Source organism: Monodon monoceros, unplaced genomic scaffold, assembly GCF_005190385.1.
Source record: "Monodon monoceros isolate NGI ecotype Baffin Bay Population unplaced genomic scaffold, NGI_Narwhal_1 Super_Scaffold_22, whole genome shotgun sequence".
NCBI lineage: Eukaryota > Metazoa > Chordata > Mammalia > Artiodactyla > Monodontidae > Monodon > Monodon monoceros.
This window is the reverse complement of record NW_021703779.1, coordinates 60,965,307-60,985,596: the sequence shown is the minus strand read 5'-3', so window position 1 is coordinate 60,985,596 and position 20,290 is coordinate 60,965,307. Positions and strand designations below refer to the sequence as shown.

Below are 20,290 nucleotides of genomic sequence, written 5' to 3'. Positions count from 1 at the left end.
TATATGCCCAGTAGTGGGATTGCTGGATCATATGGTAATTCTATTTTTAGTTTTTTAAGGAAACTCCATACTGTTCTCCATAGTGGCTGTATCAATTTACATTCCTACCAACAGTGCAAGAGGGTTCCCTTTTCTCCACACCCTCTCCAGCATTTGTGGTTTGTAGATTTTCTGATGATGCCCATTCTAACTGGTGTGAGGTGATACCTCATTGTAGTTTTGATTTGCATTCCTCTAATAATTAGTGATGTTAAGCAGCTTTTCATGTGCTTCTTGGCCATCTGTATATCTCTTTGGAGAAATGTCTTTTTAGGTCTTCTGCCCATTTTTGGATTCAGTTGTTTGTTTGTGTAATATTGAGCTGCATGAGCTGTTTATATATTTGAAGATTAATCCTTTGTCTGTTGTTTCATTTGCAAATGTTTTCTCCCATTCTGAGGGTTGTCTTTTCGTCTTGTTTATGGTTTTCTTTGCTGCGCAAAAGCTTTGAAGTTTCATTAGGTCCCATTTGTTTATTTTTGTTTTTATTTCCATTACTCTAGGAGGTGGGTCAAAAAAGATCTTGCTGTGATTTAGGTCAAAGAGTGTTCTTCCTATGTTTTCCTCTAAGAGTTTTATAGTGTCTAGTCTTACATTTAGGTATCTAATCCATTTGAGTTTATTTTTGTGTATGGTGTTAGGGAGTGTTCTAATTTCATTCTTTTACATGTAGCTGTCCAGTTTTACCAGCACCACTTATTGAAGAGACTGTCTTTTCTCCATTGTGTATTCTTGCCTCCTTTGCCATAGATTAGTTGACCATAGGTGGGTGTGTTTATCTCTGGGCTTTTTATCTTGTTCCATTGATCTGTGTTTCTGTTTTTGGGCAGTGCCATATTGTCTTGATTACTGTAGCTTTCTAGTATAGTCTGAAGTCAGGGAGTCTGATTCCTCCAGCTCCGTTTTTTTCCCTCAAGACTGCTTTGGCTATTCTGGGTCTTTTGGGTCTCCATACAAATTTTAAGATTTTTTGTTCTAGTTCTGTAAAAAATGCCATTGGTAATTTGATAGGGATTGCATTGAATCTGTAGATTGCTTTGGTAATACAGTCATTTTCACAATATTGATTCCTCCAATCAAAAAACATGGTGTATCTCTCCATCTATTTGTATCATCTTTAATTTCTTTCATCAGTGTCTTATAGTTTTCTGCATAGAGATCTTTTGTCTCCCTAGGTTGGTTTCTTCCTAGGTATTTTATTCTTTTTGTTGCAGTGGTAAATGGGAGTGTTTCCTTAATTTCTCTTTCAGATTTTTCATCATTAGCGTATAGGAATGCCAGAGATTTCTGTGCATTAATTTTGTATCCTGCAACTTTACCAAATTCATTGATTACATCTAAAAGTTTTCTGGTGGCATCTTTAGGTTTCTCTATGTATAGTACCATGTCATCTGCAAACAGTGACAGTTTTACTTCTTCTTTTCCAATTTGTATTCCTTTTATTTCTTTTTCTTCTCTGACTGCCGTGGCTAGGACTTCCAAAACTATGTTGAATAAGAGTGGTGAGAGTGGTCATCCTTGTCTTGTTCCTGATCTTAGAGGAAATGCTTTCACTTTTTCACCATTGAGAATGATGTTTGCTGTGGGTTTGTCGTTTATGGCTTTTATTATGTTGAGGTAGGTTCCCTCTATGCCCACTTTCTGGAGAGTTTTTATCATAAACGGGTGTTGAATTTTGTCAAAAGCTTTTTCTGCATCAGTTTAGATGATCATATGATTTTTATTCTTCAAGTTGTTAATATGGTGTTTTCGTATATGGAAGAATCCTTGCATCCCTGGGATAAACCCCACTTGATCATGGTGTACGATCCTTTTATTGTGTTGTTGGATTCTGTTTGCTAGTATTTTGTTGAGGATTTTTGCATCTATATTCATCAGTGATATTGATTTGTAATTTTCTGTTTTTGTAGTATCTTTGGTTTTGGTATCAGGGTGATGGTGGCCTCATAGAATGAGTTTGGGAGTGTTCCTTCCTCTGCAATTTTTTGTAAGAGTTTCAGAAACATGGGTGTTAGCTCTTCTCTAAATATTTGATAGAATTCACCTGTGAAGCCTTCTCATCCTGGACTTTTGTTTTGTTGGAGGATTTTTAATCACAATTTCATTACTTGTGACTGGTCTGTTCATATTTTCTCTTTCTTCCTTGTTCAGTCTTTGAAGGTTATACCTTTCTAAGAATTTGTCCTTTTCTTCCAGGTTGTCCATTTTATTGGCATAGAGTTGCTTGTAATAGTCTCTTAGGATGCTTTGTATTTCTGCGGTGTCTGTTGTAACTTCTTTTTCATTTCTACTTTTATGGATTTGAGTCCTCTCCCTCTTTTTCTTGATGAGTCTGGCTAATGGTTTATCAATTTCGTTTATCGTCTCAAAGAACCAGCTTTTAGTTTTATTGATCCTTGCTATTGTTTTCATTGTTTCTGTTTCATTTATTTCTGCTCTGATCTTAATGATTTCTTTCCTTCTCCTAACTTGGGGCTTTGTTTGTTCTTCTTTCTCTAGTTCCTTTAGGTGTAAGGTTAGATTTTTTATTTGAGTTGTTTCTTGTTTCTTGTGATAGGCTTGTATAGCTATCAACTTCCCTCTTAGAACTGCTTTTGGTACACCCCGTAGGCTTTGGATCGTCATGTTTTCATTGTAATTTGTCTCTAGTTATTTTTTTATTTCCTCTTCGAGTTTTTCAGTGATCTCTTGGTTATTTAGTAATGTATTGTTTAGCCTCCCTGTGTTTGTGTTTTTTACGTTTTTTCCCCGTAGTTGATTTCTAATCTCATAGTGTTGTGTTCAGAAAAGATGCTTGATATGGTTTCAATTTTCTTAAATTTACTGAGGCTTGATTTGTGACCCAAAATGTGATCTATCCTGGAGAATGTTCCATGTGCACTTGAGAAGAAAGTGTAATCTGCAGTTTTTGGATGGATTGTCCTATAAATATCAATTAAGTCCCTCTGGTCTATTGTGTCATTTAAAGCTTGTGTTTCCTTATTAATTTTCTGTTTGGATGATCTGTCCATTGGTGTAAGTGAGGTGTTAAAGTCCCCCACTATTATTGTGTTAGTATTGATTTCCTCTTTTATAGCTGTTAGCAGTTGCCGTATGTTTTGAAGTGCTCCTATGTTGGGTGCATATATATTCACAATTGTTATATCTTCTTCTTGGATTGATCCCTTGAACATTATGTAGTGTCCTTCCTTGTCTCTTGTAACATTCATTATTTTAAAGTCTATTTTATCTGATATGAGTATTGCTACTCCATCTTCCTTTTGGTTTTTTTTTGTATGGAATATCTTTTTCCATCCCCTCACTTTCAATCTGTATGTGTCTGTAGGTCTGAAGTGGGTCTCTTGTAGACAACATATATATGGGTCTTGTCTTTGTATCCATTCAGCGAGCCTGTGTCTTTTGGTTGGAGCATTTAATCCATTCACATTTAAGGTAATTATCGATATGTATGTTCCTATTACCATTTTCTTAATTGTTATGGGTTTGTTTCTATGGGTCCTTTTCTTCTCTTGTGTTTCCCACTTGGAGAAGTTCCTTTAGAATTTGTTGTGTAGCTGGTTTGGTGGTGCTGAATTCTCTTAGCTTTTGCTTGTTTGTAAAGCTTTTGATTTCTCCTTCAAAACTGAATGTGATCCTTGCCAGGTAGAGTAATCTTGGTTGTAGGTTCTTCCCTTTCATCACTTTAAATATATCATGCCACTCCTTTCTGGCTTGTAATGTTTCTGCTGAGAAATCAGCTGTTAACCTTATGGGAGTTCCCTTGTATTTTTTTTGTAGTTTTTCCCTTGTTGTTTTCAGTAGTTTTTCTTTTTAATTTTTGTCACTTTGTTTACTGTTGTCACGGTGTGTTTCTCTTTGGGTTTATCCTGCCTGGGACTCTCTGTGCTTCCTGGACTTGTGTGGCTATTTCCCTTCCCATGTTAGGGAAGTTTTCAACTATATTCTCTTCAAATATTTTCTTGGGTCCTTTCTCTCTTTCTTCTCCTTCTGGGACCCCTATAATGTGAATATTGTTGTGTTTAATGTTGTCCCCAAGGTCTCTTAGGCTGTCTTCGTTTCTTTGCATTCTTTTTTCTTTATTCTGCTCTGCAGCAGTGAATTCCACCATTCTGTCTTCCAGGTCACTTATCTGTTTTTCTGCCTCAGGTACTCTGCTATTGATTCCTTTTAGTGTATTTTTCATTTCAGTTACTGTATTGTTTGTCTCTGTTTGTTTGTTCTTTAATTCTTCAAGGTGTTTGTTCTTTATTTCTACCAGGTGTTTGTTAAACATTTCTTGCATCTTCTCGATCTTTGCCTCCATTCTTTTTCCAGGGTCTTGGATCATCTTCACTATCATTATTCTGAATTCTTTTTCTGGAAGGTTGCCTATCTCCACTTCATTTAGTTGTTTTTCTGGGGTGTTATCTTGTTCCTTCATCTGGTACAAAATCCTCTGCCTTTTCATTTTGTCTGTCTTTCTGTGAACGTGGTTTTTGTTCCACAGGCTGCAGGATTATAGTTCTTCTTGCTTCTGCTGTCTGCCCTCTGGTGGATGAGGCTATCTAAGAGGCTTGCGCAAGCTTCCTGATTGGAGATACTGGTGATTGGTAGAGCTGAGTGTTGCTCTGGAGGGCAGAGCTCAGTAAAACTTTAATCCGCTTTTCTGCTGATGGGTGGTGCTACGTTCCCTCCCTGTATGTTGTTTGGCCTGAGGCGACCCAACACTGGAGCCTACCTGGCTTTTTGGTCGGGCTAATGGCAGACTCTGGGAGAGCTCATGCCAAGGAGTACTTCCCAGAACTTCTGCTGCCAGTGTCCTCCCCGGAGTGAGCCACAGCCCCCCACCCTCGCTCCCGCCTCTGCAGGAGGCCTTCCAACACTAGCAGGTATGCCTGGTTCAGTCTCCTATGGGGTCACTGCTCCTTCCCCTGGGTTCTAATACGCACACTACTTTGTGTGTGCCCTCCAAGAGTGGAGTCTCTATTTCCTCCAGTTCTGTCAAAGTCTTGTAATCAAATCCCACTAGCCTTCAAAGTCTGATTCTCTAGGAATTCCTCCTCCTGTTGCTGGACCCCCAGGATGGGAAGCCTGACGTGGGGCTCAGAACCTTCACTCCAGTGGGTGGACTTCTGTGGTATAAGTGTTCTCCAGTTTGTGAGTCACCCACCCAGCAATTATGGGATTTGATTTTATTGTGATTGCGCCCCTCCTACCATCTCACTGTGGCTTCTCCTTTGTCTTTGGATCTGCGGTATCTTTCTTGGTGAGTTCCAGTGTCTTCCTGTCGATGATTGTTCAGCAGTTAGTTGTGATTCTGGTGCTCTCACAAGAGGGAGTGAGCACACGTCCTTCTACTCTACCATCTTGAACCAGTCTCCTCCTTGTTTCTTATGGCTGAATGATATTCCATTATACACACATACAAACACACACACACGCACACATACATACACACACAGATGCAGGTATGCATACACATACCCCACATCTTCTTTATCCATTCATCTGTTGACAGACACTTAGATTGTTTCTGTACATTGTGAATGATGCTGCAGTAACCATAGGAGTGCATATATTTCTTTGATATCCTGTTTTTATTTCCTTTGGATATATACCCAGAAGTGAAATTGCTGGATCATATGGTTGTTCTAATTTAATTTTTTGAGTAACCTCCATACTTATTATTTTCCATAGTGGCTGAACCAACTTGCATTCCCCCCAACAGTGTGCAAGGTTTGCTTTTATCCATGTCCTCACCCATACTTATCTTTTTTATGATAACCATTCTGACAGATGTGCAGAGATATTGCATTGTGGTTTTGACTTGCATTTCCCTGTTGATTAGTGATTTTGAGCATCTTTTCATGTACCTGTTGGCCATTTGTATGTTCTCTTTGTAAAAAATGTCTATTCATTTCCTTTGTCCATTTTTTATTGAATTATTAATTGTGTATGTTCTTTATATATTTGGGATAGAAACTTCTCATTATATATGTGGTTTGCAAATATTTTCTCCCATTCTCTAGGGTGCTTTTTCATCTTTTTGATTATTTCTTTTGTTGTGTAGAAGCTTTCTATTTATTTATTTATTTATAAACATCTTTATTGGAGTATAATTGCTTTACAATGGTGTGTTAGTTTCTGCTTTATAACAAAGTGAATCAGTTATACATATACATATGTTGCCATATCCCTTCCCTCTTGCATCTCCCTCCCTCCCAACCTCCCTATCCCACCCCTCTAGGTGGTCACAAAGTACCGAGCTGATCTCCCTGTGCTATGTGGCTGCTTCCCACTAGCTGTCTGTTTTACATTTGGTAGTATATATAAATCCATGCCACTCTCTCATTTTGTCCCAGCTTACCCTTCCCCCTCCCTGTGTCCTCAAGTCCCTTCTCTATGCAGAAACTTTTTAGTTTGATGTAGTCCCCCTTATTGATTTTTGCTTTTGTGCTTATACCTTTGGTGTCATCTAAAAAATCATTGTCAAGACCAATGTGAAGGAAGAGTTTTGTGATATCCAGTCTTAATGTTTAATCCATCTTGAGTTAATTTTTGTGTGTGGTGTAAGATAGGGGTCCAATTTTATTGTTCTGTATGTGATTATCCAGTTTTCCCAAAACTGTTGAAGAGACGATATCATTTTCCCATTGAGTGTTCCTGGCTCCTTTATCAAATATTAATTGACTGTAAATGCAGGGGTTTATTTCTGGGCTCTCTATTCTGTTTCATTGGTCTATGTGTCTACTTTTATGCCTGTATCATACTATTTTAATTACTATACCTTTGTAGTATAGTTTGAAATCAGGAAGTGTGATGCCTTCAGCTTTATTTTTCTTTCTCAATAGCTTTGTCTATTTAGGGTCTTTTGTGATTCCATACAAATTTTAGGATTTTTTTTATTTCTGTGAAAAATGCCATTGGAATTTTTATATGGATTGCATTGTATCTATAGATGACTTTGGGTAGTGTAGACATTTTAACAATATTAATTCTTCTGATCCATGAGCATGGGGCTATCTTTCCATTTGTTTTTGTCTTAAATTTCTGTCATCAAAGTATTGTAGTGTTCATTGTACAGATCTTTCACCTCTTTGGTTAAATTTATTCTTAAGTATTTTATTGCTTTTGATGCTGTTGTGAATGGGATAGTTTTCTTTATTTCTTTTTTAGATGTTTTGTTGTTAGTGTACAGAAAACACAACTGATTTCTGTATGTCGATTTTATATCCTGTAACTTTACTGAATTTGTTGATTAGTTCCAACAGTTTTTTGGTTGAGTCTTTAGGGTTTTCTATATATGAGATCATATCATTTTCAAATAATGACAATTTTACTTCTTCATTTCTGATTTGGATGCCTTTTATTTCTTTGTTTTTCCCAATTGCTTTAGCTAGGACTTCCAGTACTACGTTGAATAAGAGTGGTGAGAGTGAGCACCCTTGTCTTGCTTTAATCTTGCAGGAAAACTTTCAATTTTTCACCACTGAGTAGAATGTTAGCTGTGGGTTTGTTGTATATGGCCTTTATTATGTTGAGGTATGTTCCTTCTATACCAAATTTGTTGAGGGTTTTTAATCATGAAAGTATGAATGCAGCCTCCATCTCAAGTGTCTCTGGGACAATATGGGAGACCAGAAAAACCCTCAGAGGCGGAATAAAGAATGTTATTGTATTTTCTGTTCTGCTGAACATATTTAAAATGATATCATGTTCATTGATATGATACCAGGGGTAGAGGGAGAAGAAATATACGCATTTATAATGCTGAAGTTGTACTTTCCTTCTTTGTTCCTCAAAGGCAGCCCTGGAGGCATTAGATGAACTGGACCTGTTTGGTGTGAAAGGTGGTCCCCAGTCAGTTATCCATGTCCTAGCTGATGAAGTGCAACACTGCCAGGTAAGAGAATAATGGACAACGTTATAGAAAAATGTATTTTTACTCAGACTCAAATTTAGCATGAGCTTTAGAATAAGCAGAACTGAATGAGAGTACATAATCTGATTTATTACCATGTACCAAAAATGTCTTATCAAGCATCCTATAGAGATAAGCCTGATACAGCATGAGCTACAACAGAGATCATAGTGCTGTTCTCTCACCCAAGGTTATAAAGTGATCCTGTCACAGTATATGGAATTCTCCACTATTATCGTATCAAGGGTATATGGGCTCTGCTCCTGAGTATCTCCTTTTCTAAATATCCCAAGAGAACAAGAGGTGATCGATTTTGAGTGTTCTTCTTGATAGTGGCTCTGAAACTTTCTCTTGTCCTTGGTTGGCCCTCGGGTTAGATGTTTGGAGATTAGACTGTTTAAGTGGTAAATGCATATCTTCAGTTTTGTTTAGGATTACTCTCTGTATTGAAAGAGTAAGGTTCTTGTCATTGACAAGATGGCCTTTCTTGTCTTCTTCAAACTTTGATTAGATACCCATGGTGTTCTAGTGAATACAGTCTCACCTTCTAATTTTAAAAATGCAAAATTTTCCATGGAAAAGATAAATTTCAGGGATATAGGAGCTAAGCCTTCCACATCTTGCTTCCCAGCAGCTACATTTTATCTTTATGCTTAGATAGTTGCTAATGGAGCAAGAGCATTATGGGTGGGATAATGATGTTAGAGTATTCTTTATCCATTAGCAGCTGCTTAAGAATCAGGATTAGGAGGCACTGAGAGCAGGATTAAGACAAGGGATGATTTATAGAAGTAGTCTTCTAAGCTTTCACTATTAAATCATTTTTAGATTTTCAACTGAATGATCCTCTTCAACATACATCTTTTGAAACTAAAGCTAATAACTTTATAATGCTGAGTTATTTACTAATGTGCCACATTTGACTTCCTTTCTTTTAGTCTATCCTTAATTCGATACTCCCCCGGGCTTCAACATCCAAAGAGGTTGATGCTAGTCTACTTTCAGTTATTTCCTTCCCAGCCTTTGCAGTAGAGGATAATCAGTTGGTGGAGCTCACAAAACAGGAAATCATCACTAAGCTTCAGGTATGTCCATATGTGCCTTTCTTTTCTTTAAGCTCTAATTTTAAGGCTAAATTAGTATCTTTGTGAGTCTTGAATATGACCTATGTTGGTGATTTAACCAAGTGATCAGGGTTAACATCACCAGTAATAAGATGTACTGACATCATGTACGCCCTGATACGGTGCACTGAGAAGCGCACAGCACCTCCGTGATGTCCTTCCCAGGAATGCGGTACCTCAATCTAATCATGAGAAAACATCAGACAAAACCAAGTCGAGAGGCATTCTACAAAGTAACTGACAAACACTCTGCAAAAATGTCAAGATGATGAAAAACAGGGAAGGACTGAGGAACCATCACAGATTAGAAGAGACTAAGGAGACATGCCAGCTAAATGCAGTGGTATCCTAAATTGGATACTGGAACAGAAAAAAAGCATCAGTGGAAAAACTGATGAAATCCAAATAAGTTCTATACTTTGGTTAATAGTGTTGTACCAAGGTTAATTTTTTGGTTTTGGTAAATTTTCTGTGGTTATTTAAGATGTTAATATTAGGGGACAGTGGTTGAAGGATATACAGGGACTCTGTACTGTTTTGGGAACTCTTCTGTAAGTCTCAGATTATCTCAAAATTTTTAAGCTGTGTTTTCTTTTTTAAAAAAATTGTGGTCTCTTATGAATTGTGTGAGCAGGACCGCATAGATTAGTAATTGGGCTGTCACAGACTTATCCTACGGTGGAAAGCCATGGAGAAGATAAAATAAAAACACTGCTTTAGGGAAGAGCCTGCAACTTAGCCCTCGATTGAAATCACATTGCTGAAATCACTTTCTGCTGCTGGACTGATATCAGGGGTTTTTTAAATTATTTTTTAAGTATCATGTCTCTATTGATGATAGGTTGGCACATGTAGCTGTTGCAAAGGATACATTTCTGATTAATTATATTGCTGTACCAATGTTCATTCTTCTGGCTTGTTTCCTCTGCATTCCCAGGGTCGTTATGGTTGCTGTCGCTTTCTACGAGATGGATATAAAACTCCTAAAGAGGTAGGTTTGTTTTCCCCAAAATGAGTCCAAGGTAGGATGGTCACTACTGCAGCCTCATTCAGAGAAAATACCTCATTCAGAGAAAATACTTACCTCATTAATGGTACTTCAAATAATCACTAAATAGGATAACAATAACTGATGTGTGCTACCTTTGTTAGGATTAGTTGCCAGGTTTTGCTTGTGAGCCCTTCTGGATTAAATAAAATAGAGGAAGGTGTAGTCCTTCCACCTCTTGAAGTTGGTTAGTTTCAGGAAAGAGCTACTGATGGATGCTTAAGTCAGTGGATGAAAATTTCGGCAGAAACAGATGATTTACATAGTCTCAAAATATTCCCCCCCAAATATTTAATTATTACAAAGGGAAAAATCTTTCTGTCAGTAGATCCTTTTGGATCCCTTCCACCTTTTGCAGTTGGTTAGTTCCAAACAGTACTTGATCTTGAAAAGTTAACTTCCTTTTGTTCCACTTGTCAAAAGTTCTCCTTGGAAATATCAATGGAGAAAATTTAGTATTATTAAAAGGGAATGAATGGTTGGTAACCACTTTCATTGACAATGTAAATATAGTTTAAGGCTCAGGTTTGCTGGTTGAGAGCCATTATATATTTTTTTAAATTACCGAGCTCAAACTCTTCTGGTTTACTTCCTGTCTTCCATTTTATTTTTTAAGCCTTTTGACTTCTGCCCTACCAATCTATTAAAATTGTGCTCTGAAATATCATCATGATCTCCTAAGTAAGCAATCCAGTAGCCTTTTCTCAGTCCTTATTCTCCTTGACTTCTCTGTAGTACATCACTATTACCTACCCCTACATTTTCTTGAAATTCTTTTCCTATTTTAACTTCCACAACTCTACACCATCTTAATTTTTCTCCTCTTTCTGTCCTCCCTCACCAAATTCAGCGTTTACCAAGATTCTGTTCTTGGGCTGCTTGTTCATTATATATAGGTACTACATCCATAATTTGTGATTCGTGTGTCACCTCTATAAGGATGATTCCCAAACCCTCATCTCTTGCTGTCCTTCTGAACATGTCTATTTGTATGTTCTGCTGCTACCTCAAACTTAACAAGTACAAAACCAAACTCAGGCTTATTACAAATTAGTCTCACTTCCTCATACACCTGCCTGTAGTATCATTATTATACCAGTTCTGCTAGTTAGAATCACATGACAAAAGTACTTGCTAAAGGAGGGGAGTGTGTATGTGCTCTGCCTTCTCTGAAACAAACTATCAGTGGTGAAAGGCTGTGTTGTAATACCTCTGAACTAAAGATATAGTCTGACCTTGGAGTGATAAGACAGACTTTGTTTATTGTGTTTTTACCAGGATCCCAATCGTCTGTACTATGAACCAGCTGAGCTGAAGTTATTTGAAAACATTGAGTGTGAATGGCCATTGTTCTGGACATACTTTATCCTTGATGGGGTATTTAGTGGGAATGCAGAACAGGTAATGCACTGGGGAAAGAGCTTTTTAGCAGATTGTTATTATGTCTTCCTCTTTCAGTTAATGACTGTGCTGACCCTGTGTCCAAATGGAAGTCTTCCCTAATAGGGAGGAGACAGAGTTATCTTCTAGAGACTAGTAGTTGAGGGCACATGTTAAAGAGTTAGAAGACCTGGATATTGCTATCACTTAGACTTGACTTTTAATAAATATAGAAAGCAGAATAGCAAGTCCTGTATACTTGCCTTAATCATCAGAGGTACTTGAATTTACCTCCTGACTTTGTATGTCTTTTTTTAAAATAAATCTTGGAAATGATATTCTGACTTTAGCAAAAACAAACAAAAAACAAAACAACCACCCACTTATACCCTGTCCTCACCCCCCAAAATACAGTCATCATTGCTTTTTGAGCTACATGAATAAAGTAGTTTAGAAACCATTGTTGGAAAACAGTGAGACTGGACGATTTAATCAAGTTAGTTTAATGTCAGGCATTCTGCAAATTGGCTATGTTCTAAACTTGGACATAAATCCAACACATTTGGAAGTCGTTTATACTTGGCTACATAAATAGTTTTGTGTAATTTGAATACTTTGGCCAGTAGTAATCTGTAACTGCCAATATGAGTTTAAATAATAGGGGTACACCGAAGTTTCAGGGGCACAAAGTGCTGTTTTACTCTAAGCTTTATGTAGAGTATCCTTATTTGAGCAAGAAATAAGATAAGCGATAATAGAGATACCTGCCCTATTTTGAGCACCCTATTTTTTTAAACCAAACTTTTAAAAAACATTTATTATTTATTTATTTATTCATTTTGGCTGCTCTGGGTCTTAGTTACGGCACGCAGGATCTTCATTGCGGCATGTTTAGTTGGTGGCTTGCGGGCTTCTTAGTTGCGGCATGCGGGCTTCGGCATGCAGATTCTTGGTTGCATCATGCATGTGGGATCTAGTTCCCCGACCAGAGATCGAACCTGGGGCCTCTGCATTGGGAGCACAGAGTCTTACCCACTGGACCACCAGGGAAGTCCCTTGACCACCCTGTTTTGATTCTACCATTTTTCTCAGTCCTTCTCAAATTCCACAGAACTGTTTCTCAAAAACTGTGCTTGCTCAAAGAAAGATTTATTTATTAAATGTGCCAACTAAGTACAAAGCATATTCAGGTGTTTTGAACTCTCGGGGAAAAAAGGAGCTGGAAGGCCTGGATTCTTTTTTATTCTTCTTTTTTCCTGGCTTTGCTGCTGACCACTGAGTAGTCCAAGTACTGTCATTGACTTCTTCAGTTTCTCTGTAAAGGCATACCTCAGAGATATGCAGGTTCAGTTCCAGAGCAGCACAAATATTGCAAATATCTCAATAAAGCAAGTCATATGAAATTTTTTGGTTTCCCAGTGCATATAAAAGTTATGTTTACACTACATTCTGTTAAGTGTGCAATAGCAGTATGTCTAAAAAAACAATGTACATACCTTAGTTAAAAATATTTTATTGCTGAAAAATGCTAACCATCATCTGAGCCTTCCATGGGTCATAATCTTTTTGCTGGTACATGCTTTGAAATACTTCCAGAATTCCCAGAAATGTGACACAGAGACACAAAATGAGCAAATGCTGTTGGAACAATGATGCCAGTAGACTTGCTTAACACAGGGTTGCTGCAAACCTTCAATTTGTAAAACAAAAACAAACAAACAAAAAGCAGTATCTGTGAAGCACAATAAAGCAAAGTGCAATAAAACAAGGTATGCCTGTACATATGATGAGAATAGTTTTTCTTTCTTCATTGAAGAAGTGGATAGCCCTAAAATTCTTTGAATTTCACAGATGAAGACATATGATAAGTGCATGGTACAGTCAATTTGGCTATAATGAGACACATAGGTGTTCCCTAAAAATCACCATGCTCTGCATATTTGAGAAGTAAAAACTATAGGGCTTATGGGAAAATGTGGTTGGGGAAAACACTTAAAAAGTTTGTCAGAAATACATACAAAATGATAGGAACCTAATAAAAACAGTACCACAGATAGGCATTAATGGCTTTAACACATTCATTCATTACTCTTTCAAAAATTATATTCTGAGAAAATTATTTCAAGGGTGGCATACATTTAGATACAACGCTGCTCATCACTGTTACAGTCATACAAATTAAGTCTGGTGGTAATTTAAATGTTCAACAAGAATGAAATGTTAGATTAGCGATCATGTGTATAAAATATGCTGCTATTAAAATGTGTATTAAAATTTAATATCATTGTTAAAAATTCGGATTAACTGTTGTTTTATACTTCAAATATAATTTTATTTTAGTGTTTGGTTTTCTCATAATTGAAAAAAAACAGTACCACAGCCTTATACATGTTAAATGGTTAAGAAATATATAAATACCACAAAGATATGGCACTTGTACCTTGAAAAACACCTGAAGTTTTCTTGTGGATATGTGAAACCATGTTCCTACCACCTCACTTGCAGGGCTCCCGTGCACACCACCCTACATGCCAGAGGAAGAGAGGAAAAGAGAGATAGCATAAGAGAAAAGAAAAAAAAAGAATATCAAACAGAGAGGAAAAATTTTAAAAATAGGGCAAGGAGGGACTAGAAGGGGAAATTAAATAGAAGGGAAGGCACAGAGCCATGCAGCCAAGTCGGCCATGAGAAGGGAGCAGCTCGGGAGTGGTAGGAGAGTTATCTGAAATTGGATGGAAAGTTGTAACACCACATGTGGATGGGTTGTGGTTCATGGTTCTGAGGTGTGTGCATGTGTGTGTGTTGTGTATTCTTACACGACTCAGTTCAGCTGAGTGCCTTCTCAGGTTGAAATTGTGCATAAGCAGATGTGAAATTCATGTTATGCTCAAATTGTTCTGTAATATATCAAATGCATTGGAACAAATTTGTGTTTTCAAAACAACTATCGTAGCAGAACTGACTATATAGTTTTTCCACCATAAATTATAGTGGGTTTTTTTTGCTTTTTATTTATTACTAATCTACAGCAAATTGTTAAGCAAAAAATGTAAACTTGATCATAATAGAAACTTAATTTGACAGGGAAAATACAGTTTTAAAAGCAATTACATGTAAAGTCAAGAAGCTGTACTCAGTGTAGTACACAGTGGGTAGAAGCATGTACATGGAGGCAGGCTGACTTGGACTCAAATCTGGGCTCATCCTTGCACTCGCTGTATGATCTTTCAGAAGCTCATAACCTCCTTGAGCCTTAATTTCCCTGTAAAAAGGCTTTAATTACAGACACCTGGATGGTTATTAAAATTAAATTTATTCATCAGCAGAACAGGAATAAAGATGCAGATGTAGAGAATGGACTTGAGGACATGGGGAGGGGGAAGGGTAAGCTGGGATGAAGTGAGAGAGTGGCATTGACATATATACACTACCAAATGTAAAATAGATAGCTAGTGGGAGGCAGCCACATAGCACAGGGAGATCAGCTCGGTGCTTTGTGACCACCTAGAGGGGTGTGATAGGGAGGGTGGGAGGGACACACAAGAGGGAGAGAATATGAGGATATATGTATACATATAGCTGATTCACTTTGTTATATAACAGAAACTAACACAACATTGTAAAGCAATTATACTCCAATAAAGATGTTAAAAAAAATTAAATGCGTTAAAAGTATGCAAAACTCCTAGCATAGTATCTGGCCTCCATCAGCATTTAGTAAATACTACTTCCCTTTCTTACCTTTCACTAGGTGAATATACCCCTTTGCAATAGAACCTTCTTTGGCTACAACCCTCCCCTAGATCCCCAAAGGGAACTCTATGAATTTTGTTCCCCTTTTCTTTTCTCTACAGGTTCAAGAATACAGAGAGGCTCTTGAAGCAGTCCTCATCAAAGGCAAAAATGGAGTCCCGCTTCTGCCGGAGCTGTACAGTGTTCCTCCTGACAAGGTAAGCTGGACGGTGCCATAACATGGAGCTGGGAGAAGAGGAGCAGTACCTCAAAAGGACTGCCTTATTTGAGTCAAATAATTTTTAATCTTCTGATTTTAATGTTCTAAAGTCTTTCTTTAGGTATAGAACAATTAAAATATGATTTTATTCCTTTGAAAGTATATTTATAAAGCAGACTCAGTTATGGCACTGTTACTGGGCAAGACGAGGGCAAGATCAAATCTTATAGAGGTAGTTTCACGGGTGTTTATTTGTCCTCAAACTCATCAAGATGCATATGTTAAATATGTATGGCCTTTCTATATGTCAGCCAGACCTCAATTTAAAAAAATAAAATGAGTTGTTCAGAGATTGATTTTTAAAAAAATCAAACTTTGAGGTTGAGAATGATATGGAGATCAGTAAGCCGAACTAGAGTGATGTTCTGTGTGAACTCTCAGTATTTGATATTTCCTGCTTTGAGGCTAGTCACCTGGGATTAATTGAGTAGATCAGGCTTGGAAAATGAAGTATGTCTCCATTTTCTCAAAATGCCAGTTCAAATTACCATTGTTCCTCTTCTCCATTGCAAAAGAGCATTAGCCGGGGGAGAGATGCAATATTCCATGCTGGTGGGGATGAGTGGACTAAGCTCTTAGCAACATCAGCAGCATAACCTGAGAGCTTGTTAGAAATGCAGATTTCAGGCCTTTCCCCACATCTACTCAGTAAGAATATGCCATTGGACAAGATCCTCAGGTGGGGTGTATCCATGTAAAGTTAGAGGAGCACTGCCCTAGACTGTAGTCATAGTGCTTGACTTTTCAGTGCATTGCATATATGACTGTTTTATAGAGTATGAATCACAATCCAGACTCGGGCTTTTTGTTGTCTAGTATTTTAAACCTTCTATTCTTTTTTTTTAATTAATTGATTTATTTATTTATTTTTGGCTGCATTGGGTCTTCATTGCTGTGCGTGGGCTTCCTCTAGTAGTTGTGGTGAGCGGGGGCCACTCTTTGTTGCGGTGCGCGGGCTTCTCATTGCAGTGGCTTCTCTTGTTGTGGAGCACAGGCTCTAGGAGCACGAGCTTCAGTAGTTGCGGCACACGGGCTCAGTAGTTGTGGCTCACTGGCTCTCGAGTGCAGGCTCAGTAGTTGTGGCGCATGGGCTTAGTTGCTCCGCGGCATGTGGGATCTTCCTGGACCAGGTGTCGAACCTGTGTCCCCCGCATTGGCAGGCGGATTCTTAACCACTGCACCATCAGGGAAGCCCTAAACCTTCTATTCTTTTCCTTTATCTCTTTATTTATTTATTTATTTAGGTTGATGAAGAATATCAAAATCCTCACACAGTGGACCGAGTCCCCATGGGCAAACTGCCTCATATGTGGGGTCAGTCTCTATACATCTTAGGAAGCTTGATGGCAGAGGTAAGGGGAAACTTCAAGGCTCTTCCATTTTTCTGCTTTAGTCACCATAACAATCAGATTTGTGAGTAGCTCATTAAATCTGAAGGATATATCTTTTGCCTTTTGTATTCTGCCTTATCTTAGAGTGAGAGCATGGCCAGTCCTTGGCAAAAATCTTTCCCTCTGGCAACCATGTCTGTCATGCTTGCCCAGGGGTTCCTGCCTTGGTACTGTACTTGAAGTTGCTCTGGGATCAGACCCTAGATAGTTCCTTTTCAAAACGCCCCCTAGTGCCTGTCTGGTAACTGCGAATGCAATTGTGCTTGGATAGTAATGACTTATAATGGATTTAAGTGCTAACTTTTCCAAGCAACATAATGTTTCATTCTTTAATTAAATAAACTGATAATTTTAGGTACCATGACAAGTGTTTGGGAGCATCATAGTTTTTTATTTGTTTGTTGATAAGGGGCCCTTTAAATGTTCCTTATATTAAACTCTGTTGAGACAGCTCTTAATGAAGCACTTTGGAATTTCTTAGTTTACATCAGCTTATTTGTGACATTTTGAACCATAAGAAGGGTTCCCTTTCTCAAAGTTTTCCAGTTTTACTGACAAATCTATTTCCCCATTATAAGTTATTATATAAGGTAAGCTATAACCCAGGCCTCTAGAGGATCTAGGGTGGGACTTAGCTTTCCTTTCTGAGCCATACTCTTCGACCTGTTTATGTATAACTGTTTACTTTCTGGAGCTGTTTTTATTTGTTTTGTTTTGTTTGTCCCAGTTTTATTGAGATGTAATTGACATATCACTGAGTTTCAAGCGTACAGCATAAAGTTTATCTTTAGTTGACATTATTATAAATGTAGCAATAATGGGCAGAATGATTTGTTTAAAATAATCCTTACCTGGTGACTTTCTCATTCAATTAGAATAAATTAATGCTATGAAAAAATGAGGAGATGAATGGTATTCTTAAGGGCTGAGTGGGTGAGTTCACCGCATTTCATCAAAGACAGAAACTCAGGTCAAGTCAAAAGATATCTGCTAAGCAGAAATCATAGCAAGCATATGCGTAAATATGAAAGCAACAGGACTAATGACTTAAATTATTGATTAGAAGCATTGTGATCTGATTGTCTAATCATGTGCATCCAGAGAAAGTGGAGGTATAACTAGAAAACTTTCTGTTTATCTTTTATACCCCATCTATTTCCCAAAAAATGATTTTTGGCAGCCACTAGAAATTAACTCCAGATAAAATTAATTTGGATGTGAATTCAGGAGTTCAAACATTTTCATACAGTAAAGGTATTTGTTTCCTTTCCATACATGCCTCTCACATGTTATGGTACAGGGTTTTGGCACTGGTATGTTGTTTCTCCTCAAACATTAGCTTTTTTGGAGATATAGTAATCTGTCTTTTTATGGTTTTTCTTTAGGGATTTTTAGCTCCTGGAGAAATTGACCCCCTGAATCGCAGGTTTTCTACTGTACCAAAGCCAGATGTTGTGGTTCAAGGTATGTATTCTTATTCCCAGCAGCAGAAATTTTACATTAAAGGTCTGGTTTGGGCCAGTAAATGATGACTTTATTCTTTATGATGTATTTTGTTAGGCTTCAAAATGTATAGTATAAACTTGACTCTGTTTGGTTTCAAGATTTCTGTTAATCTTAATCATGAACAAATGCTTAACAAAGGATGTTATCTGATTCTCTTAATACTTCTTATTTCTGGAAACTCTTTTCTTTTCACCCTGATGATATTATAGCCTTCTGATTATCTCTGCTTTTGTTCTGAGCATTCCTTCTGTGCTTTTTCTGCTAGTATTTCTTTCTTCTCATGTCCTCCTAATGGTTGTGTACTTAGTCTTATACTCTTGTCTTTCTGTATTTATACCCTGCATGTGTTTGCTAGGGCTGCCTCCTCCATAATACATTTGCTTCCATGGCTCCAACTATTACCTCTTTAGAGAGTACTCCAAATCTTTATTTTTTGTTCCTAGCAATCAACTTAAATTTTGAGGTTATCTACTCTATGCAAAACACTGGGCTAAGCTGTATAAACGTTTTAAGAAGTCTAGTCCCAATATATATACACAACATTTTCATCACTTATACTTCAAATGCAAAACTGACCTTTTTTTGTCTCCATCCTATTCTTTTACCTCTCCCAAGAAAAGCAAATCTTGCCACCTTCCTTAACTCTCTCAATGACATCACTATTATGCTACTCTCCTAGGGTAGAAAACTCCAGGTGATTTTTGACTCCCCAGAAACACTATCCAATGTGGTACTAGGTCCTCCTGAGAAGCTCCTCTGAAATGTCTCCACTTCAACCCCAACCTCCATTGGAGTTGATTCTATATAGAAAATAATCCTTAGTATTTTCTAAACCTTCTTATACTTGGCATCCTATGTGGTAGGATAGGATAAAGGTAGTCATAAAGGTAGTCTTTGCTTATCAATGTACAGGCATATTTCATTTTATTGCGCTTCACTTTATTGTGCTTTGCAGATATTGTGTTTTTTACAAATTGAAGGTCTGTGGCAACCTTGTGTCAAGCAAGTCTGTTGGCACCATTTTTCCAAGAGCATTTGCTTACTTCGTGTCTCTGTCACATTTTATAATTCTAGTAATACTTCAAGCTTTTTCATTATTATTATATTTGTTATAGTAATCTGTGATCAGTGATCTTTGATGTTACTACTATGACTCACTGAAGGCTCAGATGATTGTTAGCATTTTTTAATAATAAAGTATTTTTTGTTTTGTTTTTTCTTTTTGTGGTACGCGGGCCTCTCACCGCTGTGGCCTCTCCCATTGCGGAGCGCAGGCTCAGCGGCCATGGCTCACGGGCCCAGCCGCTCCGCGGCATGTGGGATCCTCCTGGACCGGGGCACGAACCCGTGTCCCCTGCATCTGCAGGCGGACTCCCAACCACTGCGCCACCAGGGAAGCCCAATAATAAAGTATTTTTAATTGAGGCATTTACATTGTTTTTTTGGATACAATGCTGTTGCACACTTAACAGACTAAAATATAGTGTAAACATAACTCTTTTCATTTGGTTTTATTTATTTTTTAATTGAGCTATAGTTAATTTGCATTGTTGTGTTAGTTTCAAGTGTACAGCAAAGTGATTCAGTTGTGTGTATGTGTGTGTGTGTGTATATATATATACATATATATATTCTTTTTTATATATGTATATATACTTTTTCAGATTCTTTTCCATTATAGGTTACTACAAGATATTGAGTATAGTTCCTTGTGCTATACAGTAGATCCTTGCTGTTTACCTATTAATATTTTATATATAGTAGTGTGTATATGTTAATCCCAAACTCCTAATTTATCTACCCCTGCCACCTTGCTACCCCTTTTGGTAACCATAAGTTTGTTTTCTATAAGCATAACTTTTATATGCACTGGGAAACTAAAAATTTGTG

At 37.5% G+C, this 20,290-nt stretch overlaps 1 protein-coding gene across 6 annotated transcripts in view; it reads left to right on the top strand.

Moving 5' to 3' along the window:
* The window catches only part of PHKA1 (phosphorylase kinase regulatory subunit alpha 1), a 140,427-nt gene that overhangs the window by 35,884 nt on the left and 84,253 nt on the right, over nt 1-20,290 (top strand). For all 6 annotated transcript variants that reach the window (XM_029240554.1, XM_029240558.1, XM_029240557.1 and 3 more), the window contains 7 exons: nt 7,823-7,921; nt 8,878-9,024; nt 10,001-10,054; nt 11,390-11,512; nt 15,346-15,441; nt 16,748-16,855; nt 18,280-18,358. In XM_029240554.1, the coding sequence (XP_029096387.1) occupies nt 7,823-7,921; nt 8,878-9,024; nt 10,001-10,054; nt 11,390-11,512; nt 15,346-15,441; nt 16,748-16,855; nt 18,280-18,358 (706 nt within the window). The remainder of the gene's footprint in view (nt 1-7,822; nt 7,922-8,877; nt 9,025-10,000; nt 10,055-11,389; nt 11,513-15,345; nt 15,442-16,747; nt 16,856-18,279; nt 18,359-20,290) is intronic.